Source organism: Atta colombica, unplaced genomic scaffold (genome assembly GCF_001594045.1).
Source record: "Atta colombica isolate Treedump-2 unplaced genomic scaffold, Acol1.0 scaffold137, whole genome shotgun sequence".
NCBI classification, from domain to species: domain Eukaryota; kingdom Metazoa; phylum Arthropoda; class Insecta; order Hymenoptera; family Formicidae; genus Atta; species Atta colombica.
In genome coordinates, this window is record NW_017259225.1 from 389,619 (window position 1) to 415,151 (window position 25,533).

Genomic DNA, 25,533 nt, shown 5'->3' on the forward strand with positions numbered 1-25,533 from the left:
ACTGGATACATCAAGGCGTCGGAGAGGGTCGACAGAAATTTTTGGCAAACGTGTCGAAAACTCATTTAGGATTTTCACGACAAAAAGAGAGAGCAATGTACGATTTTTTGTTCGTGCACAACCGGTTACACAACAAAATATTATCTCGTTACATTACAGTCTTTTTTCTTTTTTATTTTGTCGCCAGTTGTTATCGTTGCTATCATCAACCCTTAACTGCTATCTTATAATACACTTAAAGTCCTCGTTAGAATGTGACTGAAAAGCAGGAGTAAATGTATTACGAAATATAAATTTATATTTTATATTTATATTTTCTTTGACACATACGGAATTTTGAAAAAATTTAAATGAAAAAAACCAGCTGGAAAATTTAATCACATTCAGTATTTTCAAATTTGTTTCCTACAAGAGTAGTCTCTCTTTTTTCCACTTTTTTCCCCGTAAGAAAGAATTTTGAATTAAGGTAAAATGTTTCATATTATGGAAGTCAAAGAGGGAAAATTTTTAATAGAGTTAAGATAAAATTTACTTTTTACGCATTTTTACATAGAAGTTCCATTTTAAGGAAGTTAGTGCATCAGTTAATTAGCTAGTCTCAGAGGAGTAACACCGTTAAACACTTACGTTACCTCCCATTAATGCACCCTACATGCACTTCCCATCGTTGACCGGCAGGAAGCCGCACTATACCCTGGCCTTACGACGAGAAGGAGGGAGATTACCTAATGGTAACGATGTAATGACCTTACCGGCACGATGTACCTTCCGGTTACGAGTTTCCTGACGTCGACGAGGACTGCTATCGTCGCCCCAAGTTGATCGTAAAATTCGAACTTTTCCGCCTTTGAAAGCACAGTATTTGGATGACCAGTTTTATGACGAACAACCACCATGATCTTGAACCGAGGGTTTCCTGTTTAAGAGCAATTATCAATAGCTAATCAAATTTCGAATATTTCACGAATTCGCAACAATGAAAAAAATATCTTATTTTATGCTTCCGCAGTTTCCAAAAATCAATGCAGCGAGTATTTTACTAATATAGACAAAGATAATATAGACAAAGATTACGTTATTTTTCTAAAATAATAATTACATTATCTATACTTTACGAGGACAGCAAATTATTATATAACTTTTGTGATCATATTATTTTCGAATGAATTTAACATTTGAAATTTTCAGATTTCTATTGAGATTTTAATTTTACTATTTATCCCTTATCTCTGAAATTTAATTCCGAATGATCAAAGTTTCAGAAATATAGATCCACGTTGAATGTTATAACTTTCAAGAGATAAAATTTCCGAATCTAATTTTCATTCTTGAATTGTTGCATTATTCGATTGTCTTGGATAGAACATAGCTCCAAATTGAACTATTTCTATCGTTCATTGATTTCGCAACGAATTACATTATCCAATTACTGCGGTTACCGGAGTGCAATGATCTTTAGACTTATGATTTATAACAAGTATTCGGAAAACTGTTTCTTCTTAAGGATGTGTTACATGTATTTTTAACAAAATGAAAAAAAAAATTAATTATTCTATATTGTATTTAAAAGTAATACAAAAAACTTGGCAGTGATTTAAAACTTGAATAGAAATTATTTTGATTTTAAGAAATCGACATATTTTTAAAAAATAATTAAGATAATAGTAAGAAAATCTTCATTTTAATTGTAGAATTGTATCGTTAAATAGATCTGTTTGATATGAATGAACATTCATTTTTATATAAGCAAAGTATAAATTTTCAATTCTAGTTACTTTTTGCAGAAACTAACACATTCTTAATACTTTATTACATGTTCTATTCACAAAAATCATTCGATTCGTACAATTTATATAATGCAATAATATTCGACATCGAAGCTTGGATTGCACGATTGTTTTTATTCAACATTTTTGCCCTCTTCTTTTTGGTACGTTAAGGTCGATATTCATTCTATGCATTTCGCCTCTGGCGGCCTCGACATCGCGACGCTCCATTTCTCGTGATAACTCGCTTTTCGAGGTTTTACTTAAGCAGCAATTTTCAACGTGTCAATCTTGCCGGCGAAATGGACTGTTCGGTTTTCCGCTTTTCTTCGCTGGTTGTCCGAAACGTTTTACCGCAGCGTAACGCGCACTCAACTAGACAAACGGAGAGGTAGAACACATAGATAGATAAATCCAAAATTATGACCATCGCGGAATATTTATGATCGAATGAAGGATATCGCACGCGAGAGAGATAACGTAAAAAATATCATCATGAATATATGTAAACGTGCGGTGTACTACGGCGATGTATCATCGCGAGGATTCCAGAAGAAGGTTCTCACCAAGATGAAACAACGACAATTTAGGGAAATTAATCGTACTTTTTATTTTATTCGCAAATTTATTGCTAACAATTTTATCTCATTTTTAATATCGAGAACTGACGCAGGGTCCAATATAAAATTTTATAAACAGAAATAACAAGTTCTACTATATATTTAAGATGCATCGAGTTTGCATTGCTATATAATATGTATATATTGTATATATGTTGTCGTGCGATATACATCTATTTAGGTATTTCTTCGAGTAGACGATAAGTGACCGAGTTTTATAAAAATGTGCCACAGCTCTAGCGTTATTGTTCGAGGAAAGACCTTCAGACCCAACGAGAACAGAACGCTTTGCGGCGTCGTCGAAGCCCCCGCCATACTTCACATTTTCTTTCACGTCAATGCGCATTCAACTTCTCATCTTTCCATACACGCGAACGTATGTATCGTAGCAGCCTCCGTTTTGCTTTACTACGACCTCGAAAAATGTAATATCTCAACTACTCGTCCTATTTTGGCATCTTCGCCACCACCATTCAAGGATCTTCGGGAATACGCCGTCGAAGGCTTGGCAAGCAATGGCGGAATTGGCAAGCTTCCGATGTCCCGAATAAACCTCTGTCTATCGGTATTCCGTCGCTCGAGACCGAGTGTCATCAAGTATTTACTGACATTTGTGTCAGCTTCATGTTTTATTTGTCAGACAGTCGAGCGTCATGGGAAGTGCAGCTTCCGCCATTTCAAAGGCTTGCCACGGTAAGCCGAGGTGTAAATATTGTTTTTCGAAATTGTCGATGTATGATATGTCCCATAAATCAATGATACCTACTAGCAAGGAAATATTTATTATAGAGATTGAAACGTGTCTCCATAAAAATGTCGGTTAGCTTGAGGTTGAAACTCATGGAAAAAAGATAGCATATAAATATACTTCTTGTAATGTGAGATACCCGGATTAACTTTCTCTCGTGAACTTCTAAATTCGTTCTAGAATTTTATTATACATTGGAAAAAAAAAGTTTGATTGTATCAATTGGAATTCTAGTTGAAAATCGACAAATCAGAATTTTCTGATTGAATCTATTCTAGTTAAATTAATCGGAATTCTGATTGATATAATGAGAATCTTTTGATTCGTTTATTTTCAACCAGAAATTTTTTTCAGCGTAGAAACTTTTGGCCCGCACGATATAAATCCGTTGTTTCCGCAATTATCCGCTCGTTACGGTAAGTAAGTACGCGATTCATCACTTACATTTGCAGCGTATCGAAGAACGAGTAATCGCAAACACAGCTTGCCGTTACGGTAACGTTCAATTCCCTGCAATCGGAATGGCAAGTCTATACTCGGGCTTCTGCAACGACCGTAATTCGCGCAACGCGTGTTATCTGTCACTCGCGTTGTTTGTCATGTATACCGCTGTGAAAGTACTAGAATTACTCGCGTTACTTCTCCTCGCGTGGCTTGAACGTATCGTATCGTATCGTGGGTGCTCGAGCGACTCCGCCGCGCGGAAAATCGCGCGAGTGCACGCATCGCACCGTTTTGACCTCGTAAAATGTCGAGGCGGCATTTGAAAGGAACGATTGCCATGCTCTTTAATGCCAACCACTTTCAGCTCGGCTGCCTGCTGCTGCAGTCGGTGGGATGTATCACCATAGCATTTGAATCTCTGGCGCCGAGATGATGGTACGATTGTCGCGACGTGTCGTAAAACTTGCAAATTTTTCGGCCCCTTTTATTACGTCTCTGCTTAGGAATTATTTTTTTATTGCGATAATGTGAATTTTTCTTACATACACTGAGAGGAAAGTGTTTGATATGTGTGACTATTAATTGCATGATAAAATTATAGTTAGAATGGTTATTATTATGGTTATTATTATTCTTATATTAGTAACTTATATTCATAACTAATGATAATAGTTTTTTTTCAAACATGAAGAAATTGTACTAAATTACGATAATTTTAAATATTAATATAATAAAATATCAGAATATAAATAGTAAATAAAATAAACATTTTTATTTAATAAATGTAATCATAATTATAGTGAATTTAACTATTTTCTTAAATTTATTTACTATTTAAGCACAATTGACTACATTTGCATGATTAAAACTATAAATATATAGTTGAAAAATGACTATGAATTATAATTAAATACTGTAAATGATTATAAATTATGATAATTGCAACCATTTTTTTCTCTCATTATAAAAATTCTATGATTACTGTATTTTTTCTACATTTAGATAATTTCTAGAGTTAATTTTTTTCCTTCCTTCTTTTTATCTTCATGGCTTGTCTTCGGGGGAGAAGAGATTTAATAACGTGAAGCGATGTAAATTCTTAGGCTAATGACACGTGCATACATTTACGGAAGGTCGTATCGACCCGTTAAGCGCGATGGAGCGTATGTATCGAAGCATATAAAAGCCGAGCAATGGCCGCGTTATCATCAATCTATATTAAGACTGCGCTGTAAAAGTGAATATTCGACCGCTAAAGGACTATAAACAAATTTCTGCACTTTAACACTGTGTCAGATTTTACATCTTACAGTTTTAAAGGCTATATTATCTTCCGACGTTATACGATTGTTTTCTAAACATATATTTACGATCTAACTTAACTGTAGACTTTTCTTAAATCTTTTTCTAGATCTTTAATAAAACAGTTGACATTAACTACGCTCGACATTTTAGTCTTGAAACACAATAGTAAGCCTTAAGTCGTAGGAAGTCAACCAGTCATAATCGATTATTCTCTTCACATTCAATTGTGATTGACTAATATTTTACGGCTTAAAGCTTACTAATCCCATTGTGTTTTCGAGACTTACTGATTTCTTGAAAGTAGACAAATATGATATTTGCGTAATCTCGATTTGTCGGCTTACAGTCAACGCATTGTCCAATCCGCGTTATATTGTACAACATATAAAGTAGATGCAAGATAATATCACAGAAGCGCAAAATAGAGCGTGCGTGAAGTTAAAAGACGATTTATTACCGTTGCTGCCGAAGACAATAGTCGTCGGACTTTACGTAACGACGAATTGTCATGGAAAATGCTCTAGACCGGTACGTAGAAACGATCAAATCTCCGTCGTGTCTGCATCGAATCGTGAAAGATTTCGTGTCACCAGAGAAAAAATGGATCAATTAGAGATAACGTAATTAAATGATTATTTTATTTTGTTTTTTCTTTAAATGATTATTTGAAGAAAAGTCGGCGACTAGTATCATCAACATACAAATACATATGAAACTCTCCTACCTATTTTTGTTATCTACAACGTTGATGATGATGTTGTTGTTGATATGACAATATTTGATTACAATGTCTCTTGACAATGTCTCTTGACGAAATACATTTAAATAAATGTAACATGCGCGATCTTATAAAGTGTGGGATGATAATTTGCCGGTACACTGAAAGAAAAGATTGGCTGCTGCTGCAAATTGGATAAAATATGGTATAGCATTTTTAATTGGCTGCAGTAACCAATTTTTGTTTGCGTTAACCTATCCTCAGTGTCAATGTAGGATTTCAATAGATCTAACGCAAGCAAACATTGGCCGCTGCAACCAATTAAAAATGTTTTGTCATATTCAGCCAATCTTTTATCTCAGTGTACGACAACTTACATAAGAAAGTTTTCACAAAAGGAGAGAGAGAGAGAGAGAGAGAGAGAGAGAGAGAGAGAGAGAGAGAGAGAGAATATTGATCGGTGACGAGAGAAGACCGTACCGCAAGATCGGTTATGTCATTTCGCAGTGCCGCGGCGGGTTCCGCTTTAATCGGTATTTCGTTCCGCCAGATGCGAAGGAATCTTTCTTTTTCTCCGCGTTGCTCCTCGCGCGTATTGCGCGTCGCTGCGCGAGATCGTTCGCGTGTCGGTCGTTCGTGCTAGCCGCGCGCGATGTATCTCGTCGCCTTTCACTCGACAGTACCTCGCGCCATTGTGCAGCCATAGTTGGTGGTTGCGCAACGATATTTTAGCTCTAGCGTATTGCAAAATGAACGCGCTCGAACGCACGAACGCGGCTTGTCATCAGCGCCAGCCGCGCTCGTGTCGCAGCTGTCGCTTGATTGTCTTCTTCCGGCACGGCGCTGAGATGCCGCTCGGTACAGCCGCGAACAGCGAAGTGAGTTGTCGCCTGGTATTACACCAAAGACATGGAGCATGGACTGCGTCATTCGTGTGTAAAATCGGTCGACAAAAATGAGAGAGAGATGTGAAGACGGCGAGTTTTTTCTATCTCTTTCTAAATCAATCGCAATATCTTAGTAAGAGAGGGAGATTGATCATCTTCTCGTTCTTTCTCTCTCATTTTTATTTATCACATTTGATACACTATTCAGATACGGATGGCGCAGTCCATGCTCTTTGTATTACATTAAGAGCGACGATTTATGAAGGAGAAAAGGTTTATCTCTATATAAAACACTGCGTGCCACTCTATAGAAGGATAGCACTCAATTTATCCCGAGACAAGGTCTATGTTCCGACTCGTGAGATTCATCAGAATTCATCGCGCACACCGACGACATCATTAAAATTTTATAATCGGATGACACACGCGGCGTGAATCATGCATGGTGTGCCTCGTGCTCGTCTATCGTGAAACTTCGTCTATCGCGTTCGCGATAACTGAACCTTCCACCTACCTACGCGAAATTTTGTTCCGCTCCATAACTCAGACTGGCAAAGCCACGATGTATCCTGAGTGTCGCGGACCCAGGTGCACAAAAGTGAACTCTCCGTGCCCCTACCTATATATATTCCTGATACACCGCAATAAAGCCGTTTTTGTCTAAGTATAAGTCGACCAAAATTTAAACCGAGTCGCGGCGCATCGCCATTTAAATTTCGGTCTTGCAGTTGCAGCACTTTATTTTAACGAGAATATACCACGAGTCTCTCGCAATGGTTCCTCGCGCGATCGTATTTCTCGTTCGCTGTGTGTATTATTCAAAAACGTGCCACGCTTTTAAGCACTCTTTCTTTTTTAAATCGTCCATGTTACAAGGATAATCGCACTAACAACTTGCAACTCGAACTCGTTCTAAAAATAGTGCCATTTATTTTTCTTCATTATAATTATATTACATGTTCGTAATGCGTGACAAATACGAATATTATTTGCATTAATATTCGTATCGATATCTTATGTAATAATTATACTTATTTTGCATTTAAATTTGCACTTACATTTTTTATGTTAAATTATACTCAGTTTGAATTATTTTTAATCATTTCTGTACTAATACTACTATTTCTATTTGATAATATATGTTATTAATTTCATTAAAACAACAGAGTTGGACAATTTAAGAAATTTAACTTAAGAAATGTATGACAAGAATAATTTGTAATAATTTTAATTAAATTAATTTAATTGTTAAAAAAGTATTGCGATTTTCTAATCATTACGCGTTTAAAGAGATTAGAATTTATCTTTCGCTATATTCGCGATTCATCGGACTGTGAACCGATATGTATTATTGCGACAGACGAAATATCATGTGCTCTACTCTGGACACGCGTAAAACCTAACTAACGTGTAAGAACATTAATCGATGTCACGCTCATACATCGAAAGGTTTCTATTGATAGCAAATCGAATGGCTGGCACTATGGAAACGTTGAGACTTATAGATACAAAATCGGTATGAAATGGGTCACAGCTGATTGCTATATAGACGTATCAAAAAGATATATACGTACATCTAAAGAATGTTGCAACCATAATCGAGATCATATCCAGTACTTCGATTCTGTAATTCTTAACTATAATATCGGTATCGTTGCGTAAGTATATTATACATAATAAGAAAACGATGTAGCCGCAACAATACCGAATTGTTAAAAATTATGGAACATACGATATCGAAATCGATCGAACTTTTTTTATTTCTTGATAATATATTTGATTGGGTGATATCATGGTCTGTAAATTTTCTTTTTGTATAATATTTTATATTACAATTATATTACAATTACATATTATTGAATTAAGTGCACTGTTAGAAATGTAAATGAAGCTCGTGGTTATGAACGAAATTAAAAGTAATGAATGATTTAACTGAAAATTAAGTTATAACAATTACTTGAATGTAATGAACGTGTACATTAAATTTTATGTATATATACACAAATACACTTTTTAATTATAAATACATTAAATTTAATATAATGTCATGGAATTAAGTTCAAATTGTGTAATTTAAAATTTAAGAACATTTCTAACAGTGTGACTCTCAGAGAAATTAAATACTCATTTGGAGAATATTTCCCACTTTCGCCAATTAGAAAGACTTTTACATCTATTAAAATATACATACGCACATGTATCAAACAATAATACATTTAAATATTTTTCTTACCGCTTGGTAAGAAAAATATTCACGCGGTCGGCGCCATGAAATCGATAACAACTACCTGGAGAAAGAGAACAAACGCGATTCCATCGCATTGCGGATGGAAGTGCTGAGACGGCTCTTATTTCACGAGACACGTATATGTACCAAAGTCGTACGTATACCAAGTCTCCTGTGTAAAATTGCCGATGTTAACTCATCTCACAGACACAAATCATCGGTTTTTAGCCGCGAGTCGCAAACTTCAAGACGTTTCCGACATTGCCGCGCGAAAGAGCATGCCGATCGATCACAAGCGGATCTTCATCCATATTTATCTTCAACGAGCGCGCTAAAAGCTCCTCCGACGGGACGATAGTATTTCCCATTAATAATACATCGAGACAATAAATCCTAGAGTCTTATAAAGGATCGTCGATGTTAGTCTATCTCTCGACAAGAAAATCCCATTTTTACACCTTTTTGTGAATGGATAGACTAGTAGTAACCATACCGTCAGTTTATTGTCACATATTAATTTATTCATTCCGAAACATCTAGCCATCAATAAATTTCAAAAAGACATATGATAGTGGACATATGATAATATATATTTGTTAGTTTAATTTGAAGTGATATGTGTTCTTTAATTTGCGCAAGTGGATTAATTATGAAATATCGATATACATATATATATATATATATATCATGAATTTTCTTTCCGATGAACATTAAATGTTGTAATACTATATTTTCTCTCATCTTGATTGCTCTTGGTTACACACCTGTTGCTCATTAGACACAATATAGCTTTAATTTTTTACAAGTTATTTTAATTCTTTTAAATATTTAAATTAATTTCTTTTCATACATCGATGAACTTAATAAATACTCGTATTATCGACTCGGATGATCCCGTCTGAATTAATGATTTAGCGATCATCAGCGTCTTAAGAGTACTTGTCAAATTGTCGGTGTATACAAAAATAATCTGGAGCGATTAGGCATTGCTCGCGTTTATTGTTAGAGAACTGATCGGCAAATGGGCGATATCGAAATAAACGCGATGTCTGACTTATAGTCTGTGTCCCTGAACGTTACTCAGGCATGATATCTGAACAATGAGACAGACGTTGCCATTGACGTGACTTCCTGTTGTGACTTACGAAGCCCGCTGCTCTTTAATCTACAGTAGTTGATTTCGTTCCACTTCTGGAACGTTCACTGGCAGCTTGAGAGTGAATCCCTTTAATTGCAATCGCAGCCCGAAAAACGGATAATTCAAAATACGAGTTCGTAAAACTCAGCAATTATTATTATCATATTTCTTCAATTAATGATTGAGATTAAAATTATGATGAATTAATTAACAAAATGAAGCGATATTTATTTGCATTGACTTTATCACAAAGAAGGCTCGTGATAATCCAATACAATTATTTTTGAATAAAGCGAGATAAAAAAAAAGTGAGATAAAACGTATAATTTATTAACTGATATATAATAATTTATTATAATTTATATGTTTTCTGAGCTCTCATTACATGAATTAAATTTTAATTATTTGAGTTTGTAAATTATAAAAAAAAAAGATGTACGTTAAACGATTAATAATGTCGGCAGTTTATTCGACTTCTACGTTCCACATATTAACGCCGAGAATTAAATTTTCTTTTGATAAGGACTACCGCGTCGAAAGGACGTAATTACGTTAAATTTGCCGTAATTACATATAAATGAGAAATGGCTGCTCCGCATTGCTCCGGTTATTAAACGGCATTACACCACTGCGTTTGAGCTGTTGGCGAAGGATAGAAAGTGAAGGGATAGACCGTACAAATTAAAGGAAAGTATTTGGATTCGTATCATTACGACGCTCTATAAATGTCACGTCCGAAAGCACATAATTAACAATTCCATTTGGCGTATAGCAATATTTCGCAATCTTCTCGCGATGTCTTTCTCTCGCACACAAAAATTTTCTCTACTATTTCTTACGCGTCATTACGATGGTCGCACATATGATTGCTTTTACTATTGCTTAAAATACACTGGAGTTTGGCCTGTGTACATACGCGCATCGTGCTGTAATTTTACCGACTACTTTCTTTCCGCGATCCATGTACATCACACGTAATAATTACCGCGGTGATATGATGCCGGTAACAAGCCGCGTATTACGATTGCGAGGAACAATGAAAAATAATGCGTGCCCACACCCAAGAGAAAGTTAGTAAATTAATATTTATTACATTTCGCGGTCGCGGACAATCGATAACCAGCTCGAATGAATCATCAGATTCTCTTATTAATTAACAGATTAAAAATGAGTTTTCATAATCATTTTTTGAGAATGTCAATTTATCGATTCAGGAATTAATAATTAAGGCGAGTAAAATATTAATAATATAGAGAGAATTAATTAATTAATTAAATTTTCGAAACACGGAATATAGGTAAGCTATTGTCTTTACAGCAACATAATTTCTCATTATTCTGAATCATCTGTGACCCGTGAACTTTTCTCTCTTCCTTAGTCGATTGGCTGTTTCATACAGTTGTTTTAAAATAGAAAGTAGTATAAAACATGTAAAAAACAGTATAAAACACATACGTTATAGTTTGATTTTAGATCCTCAAACGTTATTTTTATAATTATCTTTTACGAGAATATACATGAATATGCATTATAATTTATTTATATCATTTCGATATCGGCAATTACGAGCAAAATATTGAAAACGAAGAGACTTTATTTCAATTTTCGTATCGTGAAATATAAGCTATTGTCTTTACTGCAGCAACGTTATTTCTTGTGTATTTCTACTTTGAATCACCTGTTATATGTAATCAAAATTTTTCTCTCTAAATCGACTATCACATACAGTTATTCTAAAATAGAAAGTAGCACGAAACACGTATAAAACGGTATAAAATAGTACATATCATAGTCATTAATTTGGTTTTTAAATCCTTCATCAAATTGCTGAATTTATCATAATTTGTTATATAAACTGTAGCTGATCTTAACATCTAATAAAATCTCATTAAAGAGCGAGATAATTTTATTAGCCCATGCAATTAAGGTGTAAAAGAGTTAAATTAAATTAAATTAAAATGTCAAGGCTTTTTAAAAAATGAGCAAATATAGTTAACTAATAAAAATTCGTCTTTAATTACATTCGTATAACGCTATAAATTTCAAACGTTTCGACTTACAAAGTCTTCTTGTCAAATGATAATAAAGAAAAATCCCTTTATATAACCCCTGTCAACGAACTAACATATGATACACAATAAAAATTATCGCTCTAGGCTAATCTTATTTAATTATTCCTGCGTTAAGATATTACGGATCGAAATAAGTCAGAAGTTTGAAAGTAAATAATCCTTAATTGTAAAATTTAACTAGTTTAACTTCTTCGGTTATTATCGAGAATCAGCTTAGTCAACAATTTCATATAAAACATCATTCCGAACGAGGATCTCTTCAACGACTATCCTACTATATTCTGTACAAAAGTTCTGCAGAAGAGCATCGCTAACATGCTGAATGTCTGTATGGATAACACCGTCACGTTCACCGGGTATACTTTTCTTCTCGCGGTGCCCACTCTGGTGCCCCTACTCTAACCGCCTACGGTGTTCCACGGCGAGCCAGTCTCCCGCGCCTTTCTTCGTGTGGCAGTGTGGCTGCGATCCGCGTGTCAGTTCGAAGGCAACTGCGGACAATAACTGACAGCTAACCGGTCCCGGTTGATCCCTCGCGACATATTCGGAATCCGTGGTGCGTTCGCGATACCGAGAGTCGTGGAAATGTGATACGCGCGCTTGGCGGTGATTTGGTGACTTGGTCAAAATATTGGAGACGATCAGTGGTCTCCGGATATCAGTGATCAATAGTTGTGCACAACGATTGGTGGTAATTGTTTGTGATTGTTTGTCAAATATTTCCGCGATATATCTGCGTGGGAGAAGCGGATCGCTGCTCGATCAATGTTCTTATCGGTTGAATCAGCAGGAATTTTGAAATTTATCTTAAGCGGAGTTTGAAATTTAGTCATAAATAAGTGGAGAGGGGGAAAGAGAGAATGTAGAGTAGGATATTAAATTTAGGGAGAAGTTAAAGTGAGATAGTAAGATAAAGTCAAGAAATAATTTAAGGAAACGTTTGTTTTTATCAATTGTAATTGTTATATGAATTTTATGATTTAATTTAAATTAAAGTTCTTTGCTACATTACTGGCTCTTTACCCTTCTTTTGGCTGAATTGTTTTATACTTACAGAGCCTTATTATTTATTAATTTTAAGAATATCTACTTTTTAAATGATTGCAATAGTAGTGCAGTTACTTATATAACACGTTTAATGGATTGTCTTTTGAACTATAGATTAAAAGTTGGGAAACATACTTTTGTGTCTCATAACATTGATAAAAATTATTGAACATACGTAAACCACAATAGGTACAACTGCAACATAAATTTGTTATTTAACGGTGCTGAAATAATCACGAAATACAGAGGAAACGCATTCTCACCGTTCGCCGACGGAACGAGGCTCTCGATCACGATCGATTTCTGGAATGGCGAACGCGCCGGCTGGTATCGCGCGAAAACGCAATATAGGAGAGGAAACGTTGAAAAACGAGAATGAATATCCGGTTGATAAACGCATATCACACCGGTGCGCGATATAGGAATATAATGCGTGAATATCTGTGAGTGAACTCATGCGTGTGTACAATGTCTGTTGCAAATATACAACATATGCTATCGGGACGCACATTTGTTCGTTACGACTTCGCGTACGATTATCCCACAGTAAAATGATAACGTAGATGATTCGCTAATTTATTGCTGTCATTTTCGCGTAATGCGACATGTACAAATCTGGTGATGTATCGTTGATCTATCTGTAGCGTATAAGATTCCAATTCATTCGATCGAGTGAAATTATTAAAATGAAGTTATTAAATTTCGGTACCGGTGTTAATTTCCTCCTTGAACTTGTGCTTTTACTGATAAAAAAATATACAAATAAGTACAAAGCCAAATATGATCGAGTTGGATCTTAGTACTTAACAATATTCCTTTTATATAAATTTTAAATACTTTTCAGGTAATAATCTCTCTATATAAACTGTTTATCAATTATTGTCGGACTTGAAACGCAATTTGAAACTGAAGCTGAAATAATATCACAAATTAAATTGATCTTTAACTTAATAACGATGTTAATAAGCATCATCTAAAATACTGTAAAGAATTTATTGCGAAAAATTTCACTTGGAATTTTAATCGATTTTAAAAGGACGCTATTTAAATTATCTCTAGGAAATTTCGAAATGTGATATTAGAGATTTCTCTTTGATATTGAGAAGTAGGAAAATACTTGGAAAGGTTCGAAATTGCAATTTTATATGGAAATAATTGTGTGTTTATGACGGTAATAATTAATTCCATCTAAGGGAACGGCTTCGTATGGTTTCATTTGTATCTTGCATGATTAAATAGATATGACCTGGTATGGAGTAGACACTTAATTCGTGAACATTTATTTTTCGTTACCAGTCCGACTAATATATCTTGTTGACTTCTACGAAGCCAGCGATCGTTTGTTTTCCGCCCATACGGACATTCACACGAAACATTTGTAACTAGCAAATTACTGTTTCGCTTTATTGTAAGAAAGCAGAACAGCAATTAATAAATGAAATACCAACAAAATAATGACATTGTCTAACAAAATGGGAGCAAATCCAGGAGTGTAACGTTCTGAGTATAATATTCTTTTTTTATTCTCAATTCTAAACTTCTATAGGAAACAGAAGTTTTGTTTTCTATCTACATTCGCACGAGATTTATGACTAGCAAATTGCTGTTCTGCTTTATACGAAAACAGTAATTAATAAATAAAATACTCAACGAAGTAATGATATAATTTAACAAAATGAAAGCAAATCCGGTAGTTTAATATGTTTCTCAGTGTAATATTCTTTTTTATTCTCAATTTCAAATTCCTACACGAAATCTTTTGAAGCGCGTGTGCGATTTATCCGTCAACCAGGACGTTCATACGGCTAAGTAAGGTAGTGTGTTTTCGGGCACGGTAGGTTAATTCTCTCTGCGGCGATGGTTGAGCTATGTAGAGCATAAAACGGCCGATTCGCCTCGTCCGTGTTGAGGGCTAAAGAGAAAGAGAGAGAAAGAGAGAGAGGACTGCTCGAAATAATTATTCTTTCTCGGGAGGTGGGCACGGTTCTCTCCATGATTCCGTTGTCGAAGATAATCCACGAGAAAAGACCGCAATGTCGGCAGATATCTTGGAGTTCTAGAAGCAAACTACCGGCGATATTTGTGAAAATTACTTGAACTTGTAGTATTTTGCGAAAATGTGCTCAGTGCTTCACTTCTTTAAAATTCACTCTCCATTCGTTGCAAGTAATTGTCCGCATTTTAAACGTTATAGAGAGAACGTTTAACGTAGAAGAGTCCATCTAAATGTTGATTCAGATTTTTTTTCTCGAGTTTCTATTCAAATGAAAGTCCTTCGCATTTTATCAAATTTCTCATTTTTCGCGAAACGTTCACGTTTTCTTCTACAGCCTTAAACGCTTTATTCATGCTGCATGATTCTTTTCCATAAGAGAACTCGCGAAAGGCCGACGCTTTGTCTCGCATCGTAAAAACGTGAGAAATGCATAGCAATGGCGACAACATAGTCGCAGCTATGGCGTTGCAATTCGTTCGCGAGAGCTCTCGTACAAAGGAAGCAGATCTTGAGGGTCGCCCCGTGGAAATGAGTGAAAGTGGTCATTACTTAACTGCACGCTCGCTTTACGTCAGAAAAGTGTTTTCTTGCCGTCAATTAGTCGGAAAACATTCAGCAACGTTGTCTCGCTTTGTTCTACTTAATTACCGATAATGAAGAATTTTCTTAATCACACCTTTGTCACAGCATCTATGTCGAGAAACTGAATCTTTAACGTACCGTCATTGTTTTCGACTTTCGGAACAAATAACAATCATTTTCGCAACGTTTTTCCATGAAAATGTGGCTACGAAGATTGTTTCGCATACATAAAAAAATTTCTACGAGAAAAACAATTTCTGTAAGAAATTAAACTGCCTCGCATGTTGTCTCTTGGCAAGCGTTGCCAATAGAAAACGCTTAATCAAACCGTTCTTTTAGGAATTATAGAAAAACAGGTTTCTCCTGATTGATCTACCTTTCTAATTAAAATACCTACATGTAGTCACTTGTTGAGAATTTTTCCTACGTGTGACGTGGGCGAAATAAATTCCCATAATATCTCATAATATCCAGTTTATTTATTTCATAATCTATCCCACCGAGACGATTTAGACGCCGGAAAAAAAAAAAAAAAATCAAACGGCTCAGACTTAGCAACAATCAGTCACGTTTTACCGGTTGTTATGTCACTTTAGCAGTTTGTATAACGCCTTTCTCGCATTAAAAATCGGCCAACCACCTGTCACCCCTTAATTATGATTAAACGTTTGAGACATTGCATACATCGTAACACGCATCGTATATATATATATATATATATAATTACATTTTTAAAATTGAATTTTCTTATGCCAGTACGTAGTACAGTAGAAATTTGTATTAAACGTTTTATATCTAATGATTTTTACGCGCTAGTTTCACTAAAAATATAATTTCATAATGCGTGTACCTATAGATTTCCTGTACTTCGCGTGCGTGCATTTTAAAGAAAATATTAGGCGCCATTGTGTAGGTACTTATTTGTCCGTGGAATTGCATAAAAAACATGGCAGCCGTGTTTTCATCGGGAACGAGGAGAAACGAGTTTCGTCGAGATGATCGCATTATCGCGTATCCGTCGCACGGGACGGCCGATTATCCGCGCCGGCTCGCTCACTTTCACTGGCCCCCAGCCGGAAAGAGAAAAGCGATCGAAGAGTACGGCGGAGATGTTATATAAATTAGACATCTCGTGAATTTTTTCAGCGCGTTGGTGCGTATCGGAATATCGATCTCGCGACAGGATTGCAATTTAGATCGCAGAGAGGCCATAACTTGCCTGCCGTGAGCGAAACTGTTGTTAAGTACTCGGAAGCGAGTATTTCATCTGTCACTTTTATTCTTTATTTACATAATAATAATAACTTTATTGAGTGCATGTGTGGTTGATATTTATATTACATATATTAGATATTAATTTTACATAAATTAGTAAACGGAAAAATAAGTGTAAAAATAGTTAACTATAATAATAAAAAAACTATAATTCAGTCCACAGCCTTGTTTTAAGAGGCCCTAAGCCATAAAGCTGTAAGAAATTAACCAGCTACAGTCGATTACTTTCTCATATTCAACTGTGATTGGTTAATTTCTTAAGGCTTTACGGCTTACGGCCTTTTAAAGCAAAGTTGTGGTTCTAAAGTAGTAAAACTAAGTAGTAAATAATATACTTACTACAAGTAAAAATTATCGAAGTACACAGTAGGTGAGGCTGTGTCAAACCTTAGAATCTTATGATTCTGTACCCGACTTAGGCCAGAACATATTTGGCCATTTTAACTTGGATACACAATATCTCGAGAACAATGAAAGAAATATTTCAAATAAAAGTTATAGAGTTTCAAGAGGATCAGCCCAAATTAAATTAGCCCCAACTTAGGTCCAAAGTCTAAGTAGCTTATCTGATGATCCTTTTCAAATCCTATAACTTTTATTTGAAACATTTTTTTAATGTGTTATTCTCGAGATATTTTATGTCTAACAAAAAATTAAGATGGTCAAACATGTTCCAGCCCAAATCGAAAGTCCATAGGATCCCAAGATTTGATCATCTAGAATACCTATTTCAAACGTGAGCTTTCGACTGGAAATGTTAATTTTTTGATATCACATTTGCAATGTAGAACGTTCCTTGTTAGAATTATATGACTCTTGCAGTGTTTATTTTTTAAACTCACGTCTTCGCGTGATTTGTTCGCATTGTTCTTGATACCCAGATTTCTGTATGCAGGAATTCGCTTAATGTACACACAATGCCAGGTCGCGTGCCGAGCTGCCTTTCTAAAGCAGCGGTAAAAGCGGACATTTTACCGTGACGTCTCTACTAGAGACAGCTCGACAGCTCCTACGCGAATTGGACACGTCGGACATTCCCTATCTGTCGTTCATCGTAAAATGTATTCTGCCCTGATATCGGATCCACAGAAGCTCTCGATACCGCGGGCGATATCTACTTGCGTAACTTTTACATCGGTAGGTGGCATAACGGTATCCAAGTTGCACCTAACTCGTAAGAATGCTACAAGCTGCGATTAGAATTACTGCGTTTCTTCTTCGTACGCGCTTGGTCGATTTTCAGTAACAGCTGCTGTTGTACGCACGGCGGAACTCGACTCTTCGAATCGGAAAAATTCCGCTTTCCCTACAATCGCGAGAACGCCACGGGAATAAATTGACGTGCGAGCAATTTCGTTCGGTTGCATTCTGTTTAGATCGCCGCGCGTGATACGTCGGATTTGGAAAACTTCGGCTCGCTGGAACTTCATAGTTGCAGCAAATAATTCTTCGATAATGTTGCAATTATCTCATCATAGATTAAAGGATTTCGAGAAGGCAACGATAAATCATCAAAATCGGTGAAAAGCACGATATCGGTTTTCTTTTGTGATATAATATAGTAGATGATAAGATGCAACAGAGCGCATCCTTTCGTCTCTTCGCAGGGAGTTATATTTCCTCGAAGCTGCTGAAGTGTTACATTCTTACGCGTACCATCTTGTATCTAATTACTGGAATTATTTTCGCGTTGCAGAGCGTCATTACTTATTACTGATGCCGTGAGCGTTAAAAATTCATTACATTTCCTGATACTTCCACACTCGGCTTTTCTCCACATCGCACTAGATTCTCAACGAAGAAAAACTCGCATGCAAAGTCAGCAAAGTCCTAAACGGGCGAGATAATATTACACTTGCACGTGCGTACCCGCGTATTAAATCGTAAAAGAAATATCGGTCACTGACTTTCGCTCCGTTCAATGCACGAATCAGGAATACATTCGCTTCTCCTGTGTTTGTATACGTCTAATTGTAGTCTGCATTTCCTGCTTCGTCCATTTTTTCAATGAAGAACTATTAACCCATCATCGGCAATGTGAAATTTTTATCCTTCGTTTTTGCAACCTCGTTACTATACATTTTGTTTGAAATATTTTTTGTTTATTAAGTATAACTGATTTTTTGCTTATATAGTACCCATTATGTCCGATAAAAAAAGGCATCAATTAATCTTAAAATAGAATTTGTAGCTTCAGAGTTCCAATAGGAAATACAGTAATATCTCAGGTGTCAAGTATACGTTATTTCTTTGTCGTTTGATTTTTTTTTATTTGTAACACTGAAGACATTTGTTTATCAAAATTATAACATAAAATGGAGCAATTTCATGGAGTTAAGCCCTAAACAAAATACGAAAAAACAGCGATAACATTCCAATTCGTCAAAAATTTTATCGCCTATTCCGTGTTTCGATCTGCATTAATTTATAATTCGATGCACATTGACAATTAAGATGATGGAAAATATTTTATTAGTGCAAAATCTCTTCAAAATTACTTAAACAATTTTTCATTTAACTCCCAGTAAATTGGAGAAAGAAATAATATTGTACTTTCGCAATCTATTAACAAAATGATTCAGGATCATTAAATACTGTTTATAATTCGCAAGTCAAATTAATTGTTTATAAGAAGAAGTTTTAATAAGAAGTTTTATTGGAGAAAGTTAATCTCACGCTTTTATATATATTTTTTTAAAATCAATAAAATTTGAGCCGTCTATATTCAATCTTCTCGTTGTGTTTGATGCAGCAGTCTAGTGCGAAAGTATAGGGTACTTTTTTTCTCGCGATGCAATTCCTTTTCCAGCGTCGATGATGCATGCCATAAGAAGATGGTACAGAGCTGTCGATCTCACGGTACATGGCGATCCTAATAAAGCACGCTTTCGTATCCGCCTACGCGTCACGATTAACAATTAACGACAACAGCGTAACGAATGCCAAGCGGCGACTCACCTTCCCGGTGTGTCGCCGCGCTTAGGAAAGTGCGTCGCGCTGTTCGTCGTCGTTCGCTCACGTACAGGTAGCCGAGAGTCCCAATTATTCCGGAATAACGGACAGCCTAGGAACGTATATGTGCATGTACACGCGTACGCAGGATGTATGGGACACGTGTGCGTGTGCATTTCGAAAAATCGTCGCGCCTGTTACTCCGACGCTGGGTTATCGTCTAACGGTGACTGATCCTCCGGACGTATAGCGTACGCGTTAGTATCGCTACATCGAGCGTTCTAGACCTGCCGAGTCCACCTTTCGAGTCCACGCATTCTTTTCTTTTTCAGTCTACGATTTTTCTTAACCCTTCGTCACTCGCGTGCTGTATCCAGAATATTTTTACGGTGACCACACTGAAAAAATATATAATCAATTCTAATAAATATTTAGTTGAAACTGCCAACTAAATATTTATTTACAGTAAGTAAATATTTGTTCAGTAAAAAAAATGATTGTTAAATCAAATTAACATTTCTTGTATCAAATAAATATATCTTTATATTTAATAAATATTTATTGAATTAAATATTTATTAAAATTAACTATATTTTTTCTCTGTCCTTTATTGTAAAGAGCAATCCTTTAGTTTAGCTAATTGTGTTGTTCCTTAGATTTATTTGTTTCTTCAAAACTCAATTTTGTCTTTTATTTTTCACTATTGTTCTTTACTATCCTTTATTTTGATATTACGGGAAATTCTTTTCTAATTAACGTTCCAATGTCTAATATTGTATTAATGAGCAAATTTTTACGGAAAATATTTTTCAAATTATAATAATTCCGCATATTTTACATACTGAAAATAACTATATCTTGGCCGAAACGTTTATGTTTTTATTATTTTTTAACAATTATGTTTTAATATGTGACTTTCGCTAACAACATCCTGCATGTGGTTTTTCTGCTCTTTTATTTATTGAATATTTTTATTTTTGAATATTTTATAGTTTCATGCATACAAATATAATTTGTTTTTGTTAATTATATTTCTTAATTTTTTAATTGAATTTATTCAAATTGGAGTTGTTTTCATTTTTTATTATTGTATTTCAAACCTTTTATTATTTTAGATCAAATTTGTTCTAATACAATCGAACCAGTTTCGAACTATCAGAAAATTGCGCGTTATCTCAATTTGTGTGATTATACCGTGCAATAAAAAAATGTTATAGTGCACAAATTCTCACAAATTTGAAAATATGTGGGAACAGAATCCTAAAATTTTCAAATTTATTGTCCTTTATTTTGTTTAAGAAAATGTGGTCACCACATAAGGATACTCTAACCTTATAAATTCGATAATTGTGTAAATGCTATTTATACATTATTATTTTTAGTGTAAATTCTTTTACAATTTAAAAAGAAATTGCATTTATTTTTATCTAAACGTTCTAAGGAATCTTCATCAATAAAATATTATTAATCTTATTTAATTGTAAATTATCAAAGAGAACAGTAAAAATTGAGATACACTGTTGGAGTGTCAAAAACGTAAGTAATTATGTTAAAAAAAAACATGTAATATAAATTTAAAGAGGAATGTGAATTTTAGATTATTAAAAGGTTCATGGATAGATGAAAAATGATTTGTTGAATTTCGAATTTCTCCAATAATCATAATTATTATATACTTACGTTCGCATTATTAATACTCGAAACTTTAATTTCAATTTGATTTATCATGAGTTAACTGTTTTTAGAATTAATATTATACGATTTATTCAAACAATTTCGAATATAAAAGAATCTTAGTACATCAGTGTACAAGTGCGATCATCAACAATTGATCTAAAAGCAACATAAATAAACGGTTCAATTATGCCCGCGCGATGTAATGAATTCTTCTTTTGTACCTGATACATATATTCTCACGTTTTCACTGATCACGGTGAGGACAAAGGCCAAGACGGTGACCGAAAACGAGAGTCTACTTGAAAATGAGCAAACAATACGTTTGTACTTCAAGCGATTCATCCTTCGCAAAACGCCGTTTGTTCACGTTTTGTTTCAAGTAGCCATGTTTATGACGCATCATACAGTGACACAAATCTACAAATACATGCGACATTACAGTTCAATTCCGAGTTCAAGTAGAAGAAAGGTACATATCTATATTTTATTCATCTATATAACTTTATTGTTAATCCTCCAGCTGACAGAAAGCTGATAGCAGATTTCTTGGACCCACTCAATTATAAACCTTTGTTAAAAAAATTCATACAAATTAATTTTAATCTTTTAATCGTTATAACACCAGGTTAAACTTTCTAGTCTTTCGAAGTTCGATAGCTGTGGGATACTCCGACCAATCATTACATAGTATTTAATAGTAATAAAATAAATATATGTGCGCTGAGCATGCGATGTATTTATGTAAGATTTGTTGTGAAATCTGGTTAACGCGGATGTGTGTTACGCGTGTCATAAGCGTGATTAAAAAAGCGTGAAAAAGAATGAATGAATAACGCGGAGCGAATTTCTAGACATTCCCGCGGTTATAAAGCGGAAAGGCCGAGTCGTGGCCGGTTTCGCTTCCGCTTGTTCGAGAGTATCTGCGCCAGCCACAAGTTAATCACCGTCCAACTCGGCGATTTAATGCCGCATCAGGTATCGATAGTGCAGCGAACCCGATCTTCTAGGGTGATGGTGGGCACGCGGACTTTCCGGCGGAAGCTGCCACCCTGAAAATTATTCAAGCGTGTCGGATCGCGCCTGTGTGATTGCGAGAAACGAGTCACGATAGCCGTCTATTTTCTCTCTTCGCAATCGATATATCGGCCAAACGATCCATTTATTCCCTTTGTCGACGTTGATCCTCGACACGATCACACTCTTTTTCTCTTCTTCTTACCAACAGCACTGATACAAAAGATCACGAAGCGATCACCAATGTGAATATGAATAATGATTCTCGAACCAGAAAGAGAAAATACAAGATTTAAAGATACGATTAAAGATTCAAGAGATATGATATCCTCTTTCAAGACTCGTTACTTTTTTTTGTCGTCCTTTCTTCGTCTTGTCTACGAGAAGTAAAGCTATCAAAACTAGTTCATATAATTTATTCTTGTTATGACCGAGAATTCTTTCGTCGCGGCTCTTTACTAATCGATATTCCAACCACGTGCCATCGCAAAGCTGAAATTTAATCTGATCGCGCCTACACCCAATCAGTCTTAACTTCCTCCCCCCACTTCCTCGGATTGACCTAGATTGTTGTCGCGATTGATGTTTTCTATTTTTACGAGAAAGAACATTTCACGTTTGGCACTGAACTTGTAACACTTTCTCGAGGCGTCAGTTAATCCGATTGCGACATCTTCAGCTCCGTGTAATCCAGGTTGAGTTACGATAATATTAGTTGGGTGCAGTTTTATGATTTACGACATAATTTTGCACTAAAACCTTTCCAGAGATACGAGAATTTTTGCAGCTATCGAGTTTTTTTGCAATCAAACAAAATGTTGCATCACCAGCAATAAAAATCGAGGAGGTACACTTCTTGTTCCGTTAACATCGACCGTGTTGCTCGAACTCTCGAAAACGTCCGTGAAATCGATTTCGTTTACGGAGAGGCTCTCGAGAGCAGCCCATGTTCTGGAGCTTCATTCGCGGAAAAAGCCGCAATACAACGAGGACGACTGCTCGATTCTCTTTTTTTCTCTTTCTCTCTTTCTCTCTCTCTCTCTCTCTCTCTCTCTCTCTCTCTCTCGCATTGGATACCCTTTTTGTACCGCTACATTTTTATCGAACTATCCTTGGAACTTCTTGCTGATACAGTCGCGTCCTTTACCACTTTGTTCTGCCCCGGTAGCTTAACGTTATATAACGAAGAACGACAAAATGGATGCGATAGGAAGCGCAAAAAGAAAAAAAAAGGACTAACGGAACAATAGCTTTGTCGGAAAGCATCTGCGAATTATAATAGAAGCGTTTTTATCTTATATAAGTCTGTAGATGTGCTAACATTCTAATCTTCTTCTCGGAAAAAGATTCACTCAAATTAAAATATTATTTCAAATCCATATTCCGATCCACTAAACATGTTTTTGCAAAATTAATTTTTACCCGAATTATAAGAGAACAAAATAAATGTTTGTATTATTTTAAATGATTTCTTAAAATCTTTCTAATTACAGATAAATCAAATAAACTTTAAAAGTTAAAAGCTTCGAAAGACATATTTCTTTAATAAAAACAAGATTCGAATCTCCAGAAACTTGAAAGTATTCAGTGACGAAATACAAATGTGCGCGCGTTTCGATGATGAGAGGTACGCGCGTTGTGCCAAGGACCATTGCGATTGGACGTGCAACGCGTTGACATAGCTTCCTCTCTCTCAAGCAATCAGCATCGGTGTCATCTGCAGCAGAGTTGAGAATCAAGGACGAGCCCAGGCGTGCGAAAGATGCGAAACGGTGGACAAACAGCGCAGCAAACGGCGGTAATGACGCCGCCGCATCTGAACGGCTCAGCACAGTTCATATCGGGCGGCTATGTAACGACGGGATATTTACCGCGCCAGTCCTGGACCCAATTCCAGGCTGTGCCGCAGCATCCGACTAGGAGTGGCGGCCGACCCATGTCATTGCCGCCACCCCCACCGCCTTCCCGACGAGACACTGGCCAGAGGCCTTGCAACGGAGGTCCGGCCAATACTAAGAACACATCCCTGCCAGTTCCCAGATCGGTTACCCATCGGAGTACCACACCCTCGGTGAGTTCAAAATTCCCGCAGGCTCTCTCCAAGGAGATGTCCTTCAATTTCGGATTCTCTTGAGCGGAACGGAGTTTATCTAAAAAAAGTCTCTTGAAAAAAAGATGATGACAAATAATTCATAAATCTTTCGGACGTAAGCGGGGTCTACAGATTGAGATCCAGATTGTATCTAGAAGTGTTGATAGATGATGAATATAAAGAGATGGAGAGTCTGAAAGAAATCATCTGTTTTTTTTTGTTTGTTTTTTTTTTATGTGAATGTGAACTGTGTTGTATAAACCGCACTTTAGCGAATGATGGGAACTATTCAACTTCGGATCGTTATCTCTTCGCGGTCAGTAGTTATGCAGTACTTTATTGGACGCATAAAAGGAAGAAGAACATCACGAAATCGGGAACATTCCGGTGGTGAGACGTAGAGTACGCCAACTTAGGAGTTTGTAGAGAGAGTTTTCTTGGAACCGGCCCAGAAAGCCGCGATTCAGGAATACTTTCTTGCAGCACAATTCTGAAATCGCTTGAAAGGGTAAAAGGGACGAGCAGAAAGGGATGTCGATCGAAAGGGATCTGCATTTACGAGTTACATTGCTGAATGAATTGAAAGATGACACAGTGAAGTGAAAAATAACTAAATGTTATTTAAAGAATTAGGTTAACATTCTTCTTTGATATCTAATATCTATTTTTACTTGTTAATAATTCGACTTTCACATTGACTTTCACATTGCAATAAATATGTTTAATATCGAAGTCTATTAATTACTTTACATGTAGTATTGCGGATATTGTTTCACAATATCTGAACGATATTTTAACAGCGTCAGGTTTCATATAAGATAATTATTGAATCCGTTTTTCATAATCATTCATATATTCATATGCGTGATGATTATTAATACTGATTATTGATCATTAATGAAAATGTGATTGTGGTGTATAATATAAGTCTTAATGGAACTTTTGAATATCCTGATATATATATATATATATA

General features: G+C 35.6%; 1 protein-coding gene across 3 annotated transcripts in view; it reads left to right on the plus strand.

The window, feature by feature from the left end:
• Positions 1 to 25,533, plus strand: part of LOC108684675 (serine/threonine-protein kinase 26) — a 123,853-nt gene that overhangs the window by 67,050 nt on the left and 31,270 nt on the right. The window contains exon 1 of one of the 3 annotated variants that reach the window (XM_018189119.1): positions 23,997 to 24,539. The exons of the other annotated variants lie outside the window; for them this stretch is intronic. Coding sequence (XP_018044608.1) covers positions 24,231 to 24,539 — 309 coding nt within the window. The 5' untranslated portion in view covers positions 23,997 to 24,230. Of the gene's footprint in view, positions 1 to 23,996; positions 24,540 to 25,533 lie in introns of those variants that run through there. 3 annotated transcript variants of the gene reach the window in all.